The sequence below is a fragment of the Taudactylus pleione genome, unplaced genomic scaffold (genome assembly GCF_031769625.1).
Source record: "Taudactylus pleione unplaced genomic scaffold, aTauple2 ptg000512l, whole genome shotgun sequence".
NCBI lineage: Eukaryota > Metazoa > Chordata > Amphibia > Anura > Myobatrachidae > Taudactylus > Taudactylus pleione.
The window spans coordinates 59,062-76,948 of NW_028284914.1; the positions used below are offsets into that span (position 1 = coordinate 59,062).

Here is a 17,887-nt window from a genome sequence, read left to right on the forward strand (position 1 = left end):
CGAGTGACATTACTTCTCGGCTAAACCTGTGCAAACTACTTGGCGCAATGAGTTTGGGTGCCCAAAATTCCAACTTTGGGAGCGGATTTCTGCGAGCGGAAATAATGGACACTTGCGCAGTTAAATAGCTCCCATCACTTTAGACGGGAGTTGCTGACGCAAGTAAACAATTGATTTCACCCCTAAATGTGCACTTTCACTATTATAAGCGCCAGGAGTCCTCATAGTTTTTAAATTGGAAATTCTACAGCATTTTAGGTTTTAATTTAGTGTTTTATTTTATTATATATATATATATGTGTGTGTGTGTGTGTGTGTGTGTGTGTGTGTATGTATGTATGTATATATATATATATATATATATATATATATATTATAATATATTTTTTTTTTTTTCAATTACCAGTTACTGTCTGAACATTAGACAGACTCCATGCTTGAGGCCTGCAAGTTGGCGCTCAGAAGTCTGTAGAGTGCTCCTCTGTCCAAGCTGTACCTTTTTTATGGTGGAATTGACAGGTAAAAGTTTACCTAAGGCCTACTCAAGTAGAGGCATCCATTTTGTGGGCTGGACCAATATTCAGGAGCAGGCCGAATGTCCATTTGCTCCTACAGACGCCTCCATGATGTCACAGGCTCCTGGTTACTTGATGGGCTGCATTCATGTGAACATTTTTTCTGCCACAAAATGGCTGCCTATCTTGGGCCAATATTTATCTCAATGCATCTTATCATTTTGAAGGGAAGCAGTGAGGCATCAGTTTCCTGTTTCGTCATTTGAAGACCAAATCTGTCTGATAAACCCAATGTATTTCGCTACCACCCAATTAATATATATGCTGTTTTCTTTGTGTTTTTGCAGGTATCTTCTGGCTGAAGATTTGGACCAAGCCCTAAATGAGGACTTTAGCAGAAATCCATTTTGAAACATAATCCTATTTTTACCCAATCCCCAAATCCTTTAATTTATTTTTATTTTGGTATATTTTGATTGCTATAATTATTATTATATTCTTGAAAATGAGGAGTCAAGCTAGCAAGCCCCTTCCTTTCCATTTATGGACCCTTTTACTTTTTGGGGGCGCCTGGATTCTTCCCGGGGACGGATCCCCCAAGCCGTTTAGGACTTTTGTGGGGAGCGATTGGAGCTTGACACATCTCGTGGTGCACAACAAAACTGGGGAAGTGTATTTGGGGGCCATCAACAGGATTTTCAAACTGTCGAGCAACTTGACACTCTTGCGCGTCCACGTCACCGGGCCTGTGGAGGACAATGAGAAGTGCTACCCTCCGCCTAGTGTCCAGTCTTGCTCACACGGCCTCGTCACAACAAATAATGTTAATAAGCTGCTGCTAGTGGACTACACTTTGGACCGGCTTATAGCCTGTGGCAGTGCCTCTCAGGGCATATGCCAGTTTCTGCGGCTTGGTGACCTCTTCAAGTTAGGAGAACCCCACCATCGCAAGGAGCACTACCTCTCCAGTGTTAATGAATCTGGGACCATGTCTGGAGTTATTATTGAGGTTCCCAACGGGCAGAACAAACTTTTTGTTGGAACACCCATAGACGGGAAGTCCGAATACTTCCCGACTCTTTCCAGTCGGAAACTGTTGTCCAGCGAAGAGAACGCGGAGATGTTTGGCTTTGTCTACCAGGATGAGTTTGTGTCTTCTCAGCTCAAGATTCCCTCGGACACATTGTCAAAATTCCCCACCTTTGATATATACTATGTATACAGCTTCAACAGCGAGCAGTTTGTCTACTACTTGACCCTACAGCTAGACACACAGTTGACTTCACCGGATTCCACCGGAGAGCAGTTCTTTACATCCAAAATTGTCCGGCTGTGTGTTGATGACCCAAAGTTCTATTCCTACGTGGAGTTCCCCATTGGTTGCATGAAGGATGGTGTGGAATATCGTCTTATACAGGATGCCTACCTGAGCAAGCCTGGTAAACGTCTGGCCAAGGAGTTGGGCATCTCGGAAAGGGAAGACATTCTTTTCACTGTCTTCTCACAGGGACAGAAAAATAGAGTCAAACCACCCAAAGAGTCTGTTCTCTGTCTGTTCACCTTGGGGAAGATCAAGGATAAAATTAAGGAACGCATTCAGTCCTGTTACAGAGGCGAAGGAAAATTGTCCCTGCCTTGGCTATTAAACAAAGAGTTGATATGCATTAATTCGGTAAGTTCTCCGCATGTACTTGACTAGTAGTGTTTGTTTGCAGGCCGTAGGTCTGGTGTTCCTGGTTCTCAAGTTAATGTGCCGGGACACCCAGCTGATATTGGGCAATTGGTCTGATAGTACAGTGTATGTGTGCGGCCAAAATCTACACTGGTGCCCAATAATAATTTGCTAAAATTTATAGGATCCTGATGTTAATGGCTGGGAAATGCGGTCAGGAGATGATTGGCTGCAGTAACGGGCTGCTATGGTTAGGACACTCGAATAAAGAGGGCTGAATGAGATCTCTGATTTAGAGTATTGGAATGTTAAAAATAAATTTAAAAAATTGTTTTTGTAAGCATGAGAACAGTGACACGTGACCTATAAAAACTTGGGATAGAAAAAAAGTGAGAGGTCATATACATCACCGGTTTTCGGTTCCGAATGTCTCCATTATCGGACTAGAGCCCATAGTACGGACACTATATCAATAAGACTTTTTCTAGTATAGTAGACACAATAAAATTGGTCTTGGTGGAGCCAAGGAAATCAAATTGAGACCTTTTGTAGATAAAAGGAATGCGTATCCACTTTAGGGGGTTGATACCTCAAGCCGTGAAGAGTGGGGAGGTTACCAAAGCAACCAATCAGCTTCTACCTATCATTTTATAGAATGTACTCGATAAATGCTACCTCTAAGCTGATTGGCGCAGGAGTGTGTGGGGCTTAATGCAGGCAATAGAATCAGGATAGAGAAGAAAGTATTATAGGATGCCTGATGGGGAAGTGCTGTGGTAATGATACCAGGGGCTCCAGACTTCATGAAAGGAGCTGACTGTGTTGTGTAATATATAGAGATTTACTCCATTGAGGCTAAGAACTATATCCTATTGAGGGACGGAAGGGCAGAATTCCTCCAGCCTTTAGTGGGACATGTTCCCAAAGCGGCATAAAAGTGACGATCAGCGGGTTTTTTTTTATTGTGCCACAGGACCGGAGTGCAACACATAGATGTCCAAATATTAATCCAGATCCAGCCGTATCGCTCACTATGCCAGTAACCAGATCACTACCCCCCCACCCCCACTCCCCCCCCTGTGGCAGGAAAATTCGGTCAGAAGTTGACCCACTCACCAGACATTTTCTTTCATCTTGGCGCCACACCCAAGCCATCTTGCCAGTAGCGGTATATCGCCATCTTTCACCACCTTTTAGTCTTATGATGCATCAAAGATGGCTGCTGACCGGTGCAAACTTTGTATTTTTTATGCTGATGTTGTTATACGCTCCTATTTGGCACATCCAAAATAACGAATTGTAGACCTATATATGGAAAACACTTATTTTAGTTTAACGCCAATGCCGCCCCCTTGCTGAATTAAGTTACTCTCCCTGCTGGCAGTACCTATGTTGTTTCACATGCATCGTGTGGTACGGCTCCTGGTCTCCCCGGCTGTCCCAGCTACAACATTCTATGACGGCACACAGATAATGTCCTTCTAAAGCATGTCACATCCAGTCTTATAATGTATAGTTGAGTGTAAAAACAAATGCAAAACGGACCTGTATATAAACACGACCTTGCGTTCTATCTGCCCAGAAAGATTTGCACTTGGTCATGGTTCCTGCCGGTCAGCACTAAACCAGCTATCAAACGGCTACGGGCAGCCGGAGGGATTGTGAAAGTGATCGTGACTGAGGTATCGCTATGATAACAGCGATGTTGCGTAACGGAAGGAAATGCCAGTAAATTGCCTTTCCCTTCCGATAATTTTTTTCCCTCCGATAGTGTTATGAGGAGATAGTGGTAACATTTCAGCCTTAATAGTTTTGCATTGTTGTTTTTGTTCGTTTGCGATTTGCAGCCCAGGTTAATTCACTCCTGGGAGTTATCGGGAGCGATAATCTTTTTGCAAATCACAGTAATAACATACATCAGAGAGCTTTGCATCCATAGCTGAGGATTAGAGCGAGGGCAGCTCACTCCATCCGAGAGAGAGCAATATTTATCCTCCCTACCCCACTGTGTCACTTGCAGTCATCGTGCTTTTAGGTGTCTCCAGGGGACAGGTACATCTCGGCTTTGTGTTCTCCCCTCTTGCCGTTCCCATCTGTCCAGCAAAGTATTATTTTTAGAATAAATTTGTTTTGCTGTGTAAGTAGAATTTTATCATGCTTGAGAGGCTTAATCTAGATAATTAAGAACATAATCACCGGGGAACTTTAGTACAAGTTGTCTTTTATTAATATTATTATTTCCAAACAAGCCGTGTCCTTGTGATGGAAATTGAAGGATGCTTTGAGTGTTTCGTGCATATGTTTGACTGTTAGTGAACCTGTCCCTGACGCGCAGCGGTGGAAGCCATTTTGTTGGTTAGCCCTAAAGTCATGATCATTAAGTCTTTCACCGACTCGTTGTCTTCATCAACGTTTTATTGATGGGGTGCCACAGTTTCCACGCTGCTGGGCAGTCTTGCGGATATGATCGACATGAATGCAATGAACCTAATAACATATATACGATAAACATGATAGCAAATACATGAATACAATTCAGCATAATAACACATGTAGGTAGTCATGAGTTGTTATAGCTAGTACGGATATTAGTGCGAATTTAGTGCGTGTGCGTACAAAGTAGTAGGTCATCATAAGTAAACCGTGTCGGCTGTACGGGTAACTTGGAAACATAGAAGTTGACGGCAGATAAGGACCATTGGGCCCATCTAGTCTCCCTTTTTAGGTTAGATTATTAGGGCCGTATTCAATTACAGGCGAAGACCCGTTATCGGCGATAATTTTTCGCTGATGATATAATTTTCGCCTATTTTAATTATCCCTGTACTCGCCGGTGCGAAAATTTTTTGTAAAAAAAAAAAAAACGGGCACAACTTTTCACCACAGAATAGGTGCCGAAAAAAAGTGCAGAATTTGGGTTTAGGGGTGCAGGCTTAAAAAATAAAATAAAAAAATAGCCTGCACCCCTGGGAATGTCCCCTAAAATTAATGTGTTAAAAAAAAAAATCGGGAAAAATACCCCCCCCCCCCCCAAAAAAAGAAAAAATATAGGGAACACACTTCTAAAATATCTAAATTTATTCCAGAGGGGTTCCAAAGTATGGGGCAGGTGTTTTCTTCAATGCGGGTGATAGCGGCAGGTGCATTTTTGCAGAATTTAAAACAAATAATTTTAGGGACTTAAAAATATGCTTGCACCCTAAATATGATGGGCATAGTTAAATGCTCCTCTGCACCACCTTCAAAGCCGCATTTATGCACCTGCTGCAGCTATGTAAAAACCCGATTTCTCTTCAGCATGCAAAAATGGGGGTACCCATAGTGACCCCCATGTCTGGACATCTTTAGGGGGGTCCAAGGATGATTTCCCGAAAATTGGCAAATTTTTTCACTGCTTCCAGTTTCGCCGGGTCCCGTTTTCACGTCCACGGAAATTGAATATGGGGATAAGTACATTTCCGCCTGGAAAACAGGCGGAGGAGGCGAAAAGTCCGGACTTTTCGCCTCAAATTGAAATCGGTCTTTAGTGTTTGGGTTTTAGGGTTAGGGTTTTTTGGGGTATTAGTTTTAGAGTTTTAGGGTTAGGAGTGAGTATTGGGGGTAGGGGATTAGAGTTAAAGGTGATAGGGGATACGGGTTGTTTGGGCATCAGTCTTGGGGGGTTAGGGTTAGGGGTGAGTATTGGGGTAGGGGATTAGAGTTAAAGGTGATAGGGGATACGGGTTGTTTGGGCATCAGTCTTGGGGTGTTAGGGTTAGGGGTGAGTATTGGGGTAGGGGATTAGAGTTAAAGGTGATAGGGGATACGGGTTGTTTGGGCATCAGTCTTGGGGTGTTAGGGTTAGGGGTGAGTATTGGGGTAGGGGATTAGAGTTAAAGGTGATAGTGGATACGGGTTGTTTGGGCATCAGTCTTGGGGTGTTAGGGGTGAGTATTGGGGTAGGGGATTAGAGTTAAAGGTGATAGGGGATACGGGTTGTTTGGGCATCAGTCTTGGGGTGTTAGGGTTAGGGGTGAGTATTGGGGTAGGGGATTAGCGTTAAGGGTGATAGGGGATACGGGTTGTTTGGGCATCAGTCTTGGGGTGTTAGGGTTAGGGGTGAGTATTGGGGTAGGGGATTAGAGTTAAAGGTGATAGGGGATACGGGTTGTTTGGGCATCAGTCTTGGGGTGTTAGGGTTAGGGGTGAGTATTGGGGTAGGGGATTAGAGTTAAAGGTGATAGGGGATACGGGTTGTTTGGGCATCAGTCTTGGGGTATTAGGGTTAGGGGATAGTGTTATAGTATTAGGTCAGTGGTTATGGTAACAGGATGGGGGTTAGAGTAGGTGGACAGATACTCACGGCCAGATCACCGGGATGTAACCAGGATGAAGTGTAGGACCCATAAGTGTTCAGTAAGTGTAGTGTACAGGATATGGAGAACGCAGGCGCTTAATTTGGAGAGAGGCCAGAGTGCAGCTTCTTCAAATTAGTTTTACGCTAGTAGAGATTTCAGGTTGACTGTAATAATAATACTGTGTTCCTCCTGTTTAATTCCGATATAACTCTTATAACACTTTAAATGTAATTGCACTTGGGAAATAAAAAATACACTAATTTAACTCTCATACTACAGAGGAATGGGTATGTGATGCTGGCTGTCGGGATGCCTCCTGTTAAAATATCGACAGCGGCATCCCGATGGTTGGTATCCCGACAGGGGTCGGGTAAGTATACTAACCCTTCTCCCTTCTCCCCCTAACCCACCCTTTTTGTAGCCTAACCCTACCCCCCATCCAGTGGTGCCTAACCCCAACCCCACCCGTAGGGGTGCCTAACGCCAATACCACCCCCCACAAACACCTAAGGCCGACCCAGCTATGGTACCTAAGCCTAAACCCCCCCCCCCCCCCCGCGGCTATCAGTTAAGACGCCCCGGACTTACCTGGTTCGGGCTGGCGACTGTCTGTGCTCCGTCGTTGGGGTTAAGAGAGGCGTTGTTATTCTGGCGCCGATCTTGGTTCCTGTGTCGGACTTCCAGCCTCAGGATTCAGATGCCATCCACCGGTCTGCTAACATCATCCCACTACGGTAACCTATGGGTATGGTTCCACTGTTTTACTAGGCAATGCTGTCACCATCGCAGAGATGAGTATACAGCAGTGTGCACACCGCGGCGGGTGACCCTAGGCACTGACTGGTACACTGACAGGGGGACACAGTAATACGGAGGCAGGGGGGAAAAGGATCAGCAGCTATAGGACACTCTCACGGTTCTCTTCCTCAGAGAATGCGCAGTCTGCTTCACGCATGGACCTAATCGGGCTCCGGCAGCGACGGTGGTAGCCCGTAGACTGGCATAAGAAATAAGGAAGAGGACCCTGCAATCTAGAACAGGGGTTCCCAACCACTGTCCTCAAGGCACACTATCAGTCCAGGTTTTAAGGATAGCCATAGTTGAGCACAGGTGACTTAATTAGTACCTTAGTTCTTTTGATTTAACCATCTGTGCTTAAGCATGGATATCACTAAAACCAGGACTGTTCGTGTGCCTTGAGGACCGAGGTTGGGAATCACTGATCTAGAGACGTCTGATTATACTAGATCCTATGGACTGGATGGATATTGGCTTGGCCCATAAATGTCAGCATTGTGTGTAGTTGACGGATCCTCTGCAGAGATTTGTTTACTTGTGTTCTTGGCCTTTTGATAACTGTGATTAGATAACAATGACGGCCTCTTACACCCCCTACTGAGCCAGTGTGGACTAATCCAGGCAAGGAATTGATCCTATTGCAGTAGCTAATCCTTATATAAATGTACTGTGAAGAGATGTTTATCTGTATCCTTCTCCGAACCGTGGTGCTGCCCACCCTCAAATTCAATCTGTTAACAAATAAAATGGTACCCCCTGAAGAATAATAATAATAAAAAATATATATATGTATATTTTAAATATAATTATTCTATTTTTTTTAAATAAGTAAGCTGTTAATATTTGGAGGAAATGGGTGGCAGGTTGTCCTATTAATCTTTGTACAGTAAACCAGAAATAATTCACTAATCAGCCTGGATTTGGGTGCTAAACATGTTTGGGTTAGAGACGGGTGCTCACATCTGCTTCTCCCGCGTGTTTTACAGACAGAATGGTCCCTAAAGTAGATGATTAGATCCATTTAAGGACCGGATCAATGTAAGCTTCCGGCGTATGACTGGGTCGGTCTCCGCCATAATTCTGTGTCATAACCTGTTCTCCATTCGTTGAAGGACCGGCTTCTCAGCAACCAAGTCTGTCTGTCGGAATCGGTTTGCTCAAATAAGCGGGCAATCCCTTTAGAACCAGGGGCTCCGCATGGGGAAAGGCAAAATGGATCATGTGAGGGAGTACAGTTAGGGAAGTTGGCGAATGGCTGTGCACCGTTGGAAATCTCATCCAGCAGCCAATCAGATTTTCAGGATGTGCGGGCTGGCCCTGATCAGGTATAAATCTGGACTGCTTGTCTTTTTTTGGGGACCTGCTTGATGCAAAACAACAAAATTGGTGTCCACATCCCCGCATCTGAGGGCAGCTTTGTAGAGAGTGGTTCATTTTGGAGAAGCTTGGGCCTCCATACTAAATCCTGCGTGCTCCTTTGTGACCCGGACTGTAGGGAAATAGTTAGGTCTGTCCTGCAAATATCAGGACTGGTAGCCTGTTGTGGATGGAACGGGCTGATTTTAACGGGATGCAATCGGGAAGCCGGCTGACGTAAGTCCAACAGCCGGCTTCCCTGACTGCTTTATCCCGGTGAGGTTTAAATGACAGGCTTCTAAATCTAGACGCCTGTCATTTTACTGACGCCGGGCGCCGCGAGCAGACAACCGCGGGGGGGAGGGTTAGGTTTAGGGCTCCCGGGGGGACTTAGGGTTAGGCACCCCCCCCGGGAGGGTTAGGCTAGGGGAGGGTGGGTTAGGGTTAGGCACTCCCACGGGGGACTTAGGGTTAGGCAGCGGGGAAGGGGGGGGGTTAGGTTTAGGCACTTAAAGGGGCTTTTAGGGTTAGGCACAGGGGGGGAGGTTAGGGTTAGGGGGGGGTTAGGTTAGTAAGTACTTACCTAGGGACGATCGGGATTTCCTGGGCTGCCGCTGCCGGGATCTCTCCAGCTGTCTGCCTCAGGCTGCTGGGATTCGAACTCACGGCCATGCGGCCGGCGGTATTTCATACTGATTCCGATTTTAACAGCCCATAGCAACCAATCTGTTGCTTTCTATCATTTTACACAGCGTACTAGATAAATGGTAACTAGAATCTGGTTGCTATGGGCAACTTCTCCACTCGTCCTTTTTTACATGTTTTGATAAATCCCCTCTTTAAGGTGGGTACACACCTGACCGATATATCGTGAGATGATGTTCGTTCATACACACTGAACGGCCATCATCTGCTTGTGCACTCGGGTCCCGGCGGCCGTTGGGCGGGTCTGGGGCGTGTCCCGCCCCCCCACCTCGCGGCTGCCGCCCTGTGTGTGTCTCCGCCCGTACACAACTGCCGATGGACAAATATGTCTGCAGATATGCCAAGTGTGTAGGCTCTTTAAATTTATACATCGCACCAGACACTGTGCAGCACGACGACGTTCACCGACCTATCGCGGGTACGCACTGGCCGACGTGCAGCAGATACGTTGGCCGATCAATTGATCGGCCAATGTATCTGTCAGTGTGTACCCAGCTTTACTCTGTTTTTATGTTAATGGGTTTATTTGTATTTCTGTTCACCGTGGGGTGGTCTGGCCATTAGGCGTGCTTTAGGTCTGACTAGTGTAGCTCCCCGGTGCCTTGCAACTTCCTTCCCCCCTGTGAGCGAGACAGGTAACAGCTGTCTGACAGGCTAAAGGGGGAGTCTCTTCTGCAGGCGCTCAACGCTCTGCGATCTGATTTTGTTTTCAAACTAATTTAATATTGCCGACAAATGATGGAATAGTTACAGGAACGCTGGAAGAGCCCCAAGGACGAGCAGGAAAAGCCCTTGTACTCCAGGGGTGGTCCTGGCCTGCTGCTGCTGCGGGAGCCTGATTATCCGGTGACCATTTATGCACCGGGTCCCTCTATAGTGTATTATGCCAGCCTTTGTCACATGCTGGCAGGGTGGTTCCCACACCGCATATCAATGGTCAGGGCTGTACATCTGCAAAATCACTTTTGTAGATGGAGCCATTAGCATTCATGAGCATGCAGTGCATTGAGTTACTAGGATCTAGCGACATCAGTGAGGCACGAGGCACTTCATTGCTTGCACAATACAAACAAAACCGTTATCTTTATGATGAGAATATATTGAATAGGGACGTTTGTATCCTGTATGTTTTTGCATTTATTAACACATGTGGCAACCGCCATGTCACTTTCTTGCAGTAAATGGTGCAGGCAAATTGTTAAATAAGAATAAAACGTGAAACATCTCCGGGAAGTCGAGAGATGGGAATCCTTTAATTATAGATCTGACCTAATGCGCTGCCTGCTGCAAAAATATAAGGATATTGGAAGTCGTCGAGGGGTCCTGGAGGTATATTTACTAAAGTACTGGGTTTTAGAAGGGGAGTTGTTGCCCATAGCAACCAATCAGATCCTACTTATCTAGCACCTTCTAGAAGATAATAAATAGGATCTGATTGGTTACTATGGGCAACAACTCCACATCTAAAAAACTCTCACTTTAGTAAATATACCCCAAAACTGATATAAAAGTGCAGTGTTGTGATATAACGCATAACACAGTTAATTTTTACACCGCACCAGACCCGGAATCTAGTTTTTTGGACGCTGAAATCAAAGTGACTTGTCCGTGGTTACGAGGAGCTGCCCGGGGGGGATTGCAGCAAGTCATTTGTTATATTGTCTGCTCCAAAATCAGTTAAATCTGAGTTCCCTTTAAATTCAGAGAAATGATAATAAGGTTTCAGATAGTGGTTACTCATTTATGAACGCACAGCTCCTGAGCAGCTGGATGTCTAGCTGGCTACATGCTCGCTCTCCCGCTAGTTAATAAGATCATCCTGCTTGGAGTTTGCGCCCCATGACTTGTCAGTGGGGAAGGGGCATTCGGGGGTCCAGGGTTCGGATTAATCTTCTCCTGCCAGGCCATCATTAGTGAGGTCTGAAGGATTTACTGAAAGCTGTGTGGTGCTCTCCCTCTCTCTCTCTCTCCCTCTCTCTCTCTTGGCTCTAATTATCATTTATTAACTTTATGTTGTCACTCAGCGGGCTCCCCCCTGGGAAATTAGCCAAGCGAGGAATTTGTGATGGGAAGGTATAATCAGAAAGACAGATTGGGGGGGGGGGGGTAAATTGGGGGAATTGTGTAGGGCTGGAGACCCCACTCTCCAGCTGCATTAAGTGGGGTCACTTGACGGTTCTCGTTTTGCTGCTTAAAGTTAAAAAAAAAAAAAAAAAAAGGAAATTCAAAGGCTTTATGCACACAATATATCTTCCACAGACCTATTGCATTGGCTGTTCTGCATAGCAGATGCAATGTATCTGAAAGGTATATTTTTCTGCTTGTGTGTGTATACACGTCCGACCGACGCGTTTGCTGGCCACAGGAACCGGCGATCGTGACATCACAGCTGGTTCGTACGGCCAGACCTATCAGGCGGCCGACTGGTAAGTGTGTGACTGTGGCCTGGGTAACGGGCCTGACCTCAGAGTTGAACGCTGACGTGTGTGTGCAAATATATGCTATTAGCATTGCTAACGCAACAGCGGCTGGGACATGTACTGCGACGCCCACCCGTGCCATCGCAGCTGTCCTCAACTGCATACACATTCGCAGCATCGAATGTAGATCAGGCAAACGGCGACTCTATCAGTGAGTCTACGGTCGCTCAGAATGGCTGCCGTAACTGAAACACTCCGGAGCCATGTTTCCTGCCTACATGATCGCAAACACAGGATGTGATAACCCCACTGAAACGGTCACATCTGCGCTATTAACAGACACGCCCAGTTGCCACCACGAAACGCTCCCCGCCTGTCAATCACAATACGATTAAAAATTTGCAGCGTGCCACCAGGGTAATGTACCTAGACGCCTGCGCAGTGGCAAAAAAAGTCACCACATTTGCAAAAACATCTGCATTCTGTACAGCTCCGAATCGGCCCCAAGTTTGCTAAATCGTTTGATAGGTCGGTGGACCAAACGATTTGTCGTTCAAGTGTGCACCCCACATTATTCAGTCTGTCCACACACACAGAGATACCGGTTTGTTTTCAAGCAGTGATCACAATTTCAAAAATAAATAAATCCTATTTTTGTATTTGATTTAAGACCTTTTATATGCCACACAGGTAATTCTAAGATATGATCGCATTGTGAGTGCAAATTGTTGCGGTACAGATGTCGGTATTTTGGAAAAAATTTTTTTTTTTTTTTTTTTTATAGCAGTTTTGGTATTTGGTAAAATTCGTCAATTGGACAAAAACAGTCCGTAAATGTTTAGAACATCACAAGTAGAAATAGTTGCAAGTCCAACTCTATCGTGAATTTATTATTCTGTTTTACGTCTATGGCAGAGCTTGACAAATTTTTCTAAAATCTAGGAGCCAGGATGATTTGTAGGAGCCAGACCACCGCACCCCCCAAAAAAAATTATAGGAGTGAATGAGGAGCACAGCTTTCACATAAAACAATGGTTCCAAAAAGTACAAAAACCCCCCCCTCCCCTCGTGGTCACACCACTATCCATCTGAAGCCTCTCCGCAATCCCTGGCCACGCATAGACCCTACTACCGGAGAGCTCTATGCAGCAGGAGACAGTAGACAGCCGGGACGTACGGTAGGATCAGCGTAGACTGGGACAGACAGCAGGGATCAGAGCAGGCCAGGATGGAGAGGAGGAGTCAGCGCAGGATGGGACGGACACAGGCACAGCATTCACCGCAGGCCACACTCAGCACATGCACTCCTGTGCATGATATGAACACCGCAATACTATAGGCACGAATCCCCGCGGGAGCTGATGAGGATCTACTTCCTCCCTCACTGCAAAATCTAGTAGCCATGGCGACCTGGCCCCTGGGATTTGTCGAGCCCTGCGTCTATGGTACAAAAGTTCCATAACACTGTACACAGAAGAATCAAATTGAACTGGATCCATTATAACAACATGCAAAATGCATGATTATATAACAAAACCGCTCTCAAGGGCTTACATTCCAAAGGGCCACTGTTTACAATATTATTATGTGGGTTGTGCAAAGCTTATTATAGCGTATTACAGATCTTATTTTGGTATCCAATCTCCATAGTAGAAAATAACCTCTCTCTATATTTCTCCTCTACGCTGGAATTGGAGCCCTGCGCGCTTGTGTCTGTCTTCCTGCTGAGCAGTGATTTCCTCGACCTACAGTTTTGCCTGGCAAGGAGCTGACATAATAAGTTATTGCCCTGCAGTTCATCGGGATTTTACCGTGGTGCAATCCTTGTGATATTTAAAGTGCACCCATCTGCCGTGTGCAGGGGTAGGCAACTATTTTATGGCCTCAATCATTCTGGAACGAGGGGGGGGGGTCTATGGATTTCTAAGGAGCCTCAGGCTCAAAAGTGAAGTGATTTGAAATATTATTTCAGTCCACAAAATTATTGCATACAGGACAGGTGATCTTGAGGTCATTAAATATTTTTATAATGTTTCAGCACACATCATAGAGCTTACAGTATATGTAATTTTATAGACCATGCTCTGCTCACAAGGCATCAAAGAGTGTTTAAACTGCCCCTGTTTAAGCTTAAACATAGGAGCGACTTTGATTCAATACCTACATTTAAAGGTAACTTTCTCATAACAATTACAGTACAGGTTGAGTCTCCCATATCCAAAATGCTTGGGACCAGGGGTATTTTGGATAACGGAATATTCCATATTTTGGAATAATTGCATAACATAATGAAATATCTTGGGAATAGGACCCAAATATACACACAAAATGCATTTATGTGTTATATACACCTTATACACACAGCCTGCAGCTCATTTTATACAATATATTCAATAATTTTGTGGTTCAAACAAAGTTTGTGTACAGAAATGAAATTAATTTATGTTTCATATACACCTTATACACACAGCCTGAAGGTAATTTTATAGAATATTTTTAATAATTTGTGCCTTAGACAAAGTTTGTGTACATTGAACCATCAAAAATCAAAGGTTTCATTATCTCAGTCATGCCAAAAAAATTCCGTATTTCGGAATATTCTGTATTTTTCGGGAATATTTGGATATGGGAGACTCAACCCGTATTTGGCTTCTTTCATAAATCCATAGCAAGTTACTTGCAGTCCAGTCAGAGGCATCAAAGACTTGGCGAACACAGCAGGAACTCCCTTCTCTATGGTAAATGTTTCCTGCTGAATACTTATCACACCTGGAACATGCACTGTGTAAGAGATGCAGCTTTCACCATGGGTAATTATTTTATAGGATACACACACAACATTTTACCTGTCTAAATGTGCTCTTTATCTCATTAGAAAAGATTTGCGTGATAAAGCAACACTTAGGGACAATTTAACTACAGAAATGTGACTGTTAGGCTTATTGCGGTTACTTTGTTCCTAAATCAAGGTTCCAGAAACCCCCCCCCCCCTCTAGAAATCCTGTGTCTGCCCTTGGGTACGTTAGGTCGGGTATATTAGGTAGCGAAGGCAGTGGCATAACAAAAGCATTTGCCTCTGGGTGCCACGTGGGTGAGGCCAAGGAGGGATGGCCTCGGTACAGAACAATTCGGCTGGTGGCAGGAGCCAGCTGGGGAGCTAGGATGGGAGGATAGGCCACAGCCCTAGGGCGCTGGCTGCATTCTGTATGCTGGTACCGGACAGGCGAGGAGGGAGGTGCATGCAGGTGGAGATCTAGCGAGGAGGTGGGGGGGGGACTGTTTGTGTGTAGAAAGAGGTCTCACTGAGATGTGGGCGAGATATTGCTGAGAGCAGGGTAAGTGTAGATTAGGCAGGATCGTGGAGAAGAGGGGTAGAATAGGAAAGGGTAGATTAGGCAGCATAGGGGATAGAGGGGTAGATTAGGCAGATAGGGGACAGGTGGAGTATATTAGCCAGGATAGGGGACAGGTGGAGTAGATTAGCCAGGATAGGGGACAGGTGGAGTAGATTAACCAGGATAAGGGGACAGGTGGAGTAGATTAGCCAGGATAAGGGGACAGGTGGAGTAGGTTAGCCCAGGATAAACGACAGGTGGAGTATATTAGCCAGGATAGGGGACAGGTGGAGTAGATTAGCCAGGATAAGGGGACAGGTGGGGTAGATTAGCCAGGATAGGGGACAGGTGGAGTAGATTAGCCAGGATAAGGGGACAGGTGGAGTAGATTAGCCAGGATAAGGGGACAGGTGGAGTAGATTAGGCAGAATAAGGGAACAGGTAGGGTAGATTAGGCAGGATAAGGGGACAGGTGCTGTAGATTAGGCAGGATCGGGCTAAATGGAGTAGATTAGCCAGGATAAGGGGACAGGTGTAGTAGATTAGGCAGGATAAGGGAACAGGTGGGGTAAATTAGGCAGGATAGGGGACAGGTGGGGTAGATTAGCCAGGATAAGGGACAGGTGGGGTAAATTAGGCAGGATAGAGTAGGCTACTTCTGCAACAGATGACTTTTACCATATTGGGCGGTGTCCGTTATATGTTGCATTAAGCGCACCCCCATCATCTGTATTTTAACATTTCCCAACCTCCATGGGAAAGAGAGAGTAAGAATATTTAGCTAGAGAATCCCTAACGATGTTAATGAGCTAATTGTCAGTGTAATTATTTATTGACGGGGAAGAAGCACTTGCCGCTGCCGTGGTGGTTTTTTGCTGGTGTGCAGCTGTATTTGTCATTTCCCAGAGAGTTTGTTGAGACAAAACAGGAGAGTAGTAAACAGCAGCTTTATCCCTGTTACATATGCAGGAGCCGGGGGAGAGGGGGATATGGAGGCGCAGATTGAGCCGCCATGTTGGGCCCAGAGCTTTGAGCATAGGACTCCGGTGTTAGCCTAAATCTACTGAGCTGTATTCCACTTTTTCTTCTGCATTAAAACTGTTCCCACACTGCTGCTTCCTCAATTAATCCGGCATTTGTCGTAAATCTGATGGTTGGACCAATATAATTCAATTGACTTTATGGGGCTATAAACGCGCACACACAATCCGTTTACATGGAAACCTGATCGATTTGTTTGGCGTATTTTCTATAACTATTGAGCAAACCGCACGGCCCACATAATTTAGGATGTTCTCACCCCCCACAGTTGTCCATACAAGTCGCCAGTCATCGTTCTGCCCAGTTAATATCGGACTGGCTATAAGGAGAATTCATTCATTAAGAAGACCAAGTGCAGCGTTTATGATTGTGACTCTATGCGTTTAAGCTCATGAGATTCTCCACTTCAGTGACCACTTCTCCCTCCTTATGGACTTAGATTTCCTGAGCGAGCCATATTTTGCTTATGCGATGAAACTCAGTGGAGGGGATCTAAACCGCCTGAAGTTCACAGGAGGTGATTAAATGACAATATTGCCACGGTTAAAGGAGGTCATGTCACTGCCAAGAGGTTGCAGATTTATTGTATGGCAGGGAGCATAGGGAGCGAGCCATTTTCTGTGGCGTCACCTACACTATGATACGATCGGACGCCAGAGACCATGTATGTAATAAGCCTTGGAGAGAGAAGAAGTGGAGAGTGACAAAGTACCAGCCAATCAGCTCCTAACTGTCATTTTTCAAATACAGCCTGTAACGTGACCGTTAGGAGCTGATTGGTTGTTACATTTATCTTTGTCCACTTTATCGCTCTCCAAGACTTAGTGCATTGACCTCCATGCGTGCCGGTGACTCCCCAGGGGCCAGTGGCTCATTCTGTTACATAACTTCGCCTCTACCGCCGGTCAGATTAAAGAAATCACGGACACAGCCATTCCCAAATATTGGAGATGAAACGTGTTCTGCCCCAGTCAAGAGTAGTTTTCAATGGTGAAGTCCACAATTCAGTTGCACAATGTAAAGATAATGTAAAGATAATGTAAAGATACTACCTTGTATTGTATTAGTCAAACTCCCAATTGATTTAAAGGTTCAGGTGATTTATATCTGCAATGTTCTGTATACTCTGTTTACAGCCTCTAGTTCACAGTGTTGACATTGCTTTAGTGTAGGGATGGGGAACCTCAGGCCCGGGGGCCGTATAAGACCCCCGGAATCCTTTGGTTTGGCCCTCTGAGCTTTTTTTCTGCTAGCCTCATCTGGCCAGCAGGGTGCCTAGAATGGTACCCTGCAGCCAGAATCTATGCAGCAGTGCTGCCTGGAGCGTCCTTAGCAGTGGCGTAAATTCATCCCAGATGCCCGGAGGCAAGTTATAATTTGGTGCCCCCCCATCACAGCCGCTGATACTGTAATGTGGCAATTCGCATGCAGACAGGCTATAGATAGATGAAGGCAGCAGCTGATGGTCTGACATGGAGCTCTACATTAGTGTAAGGTGGCTTCTCAGGTGCCAGGAAGGGGTGCCATGTATTGGGCGGCAGTGAGGGTACACTCTGGGTACATAGTTACAGCCCTAAGTGGGGTGAATATGTTGTGGACAATAAAGGAGGTGCTCCCTTCAGAGCTGGAGCCCGGCGGCAGGCGCCTCCATTGTCTCCCAGAGTTCTGCCCCTTGTCCTTAGGGCGATTCAGATGGTCACACTGCTGC

The 17,887-nt window shown here is 45.6% G+C and overlaps 1 protein-coding gene across 7 annotated transcripts in view; it reads left to right on the plus strand.

Annotated features, from left to right (window-relative positions):
* Window positions 1-17,887, plus strand: part of PLXNA1 (plexin A1) — a 312,844-nt gene that overhangs the window by 37,883 nt on the left and 257,074 nt on the right. For all 7 annotated transcript variants that reach the window (XM_088450221.1, XM_088450220.1, XM_088450216.1 and 4 more), the window contains exon 2: window positions 863-2,187. In XM_088450221.1, coding sequence (XP_088306347.1) covers window positions 1,021-2,187 — 1,167 coding nt within the window. In that variant the 5' untranslated portion in view covers window positions 863-1,020. The remainder of the gene's footprint in view (window positions 1-862; window positions 2,188-17,887) is intronic.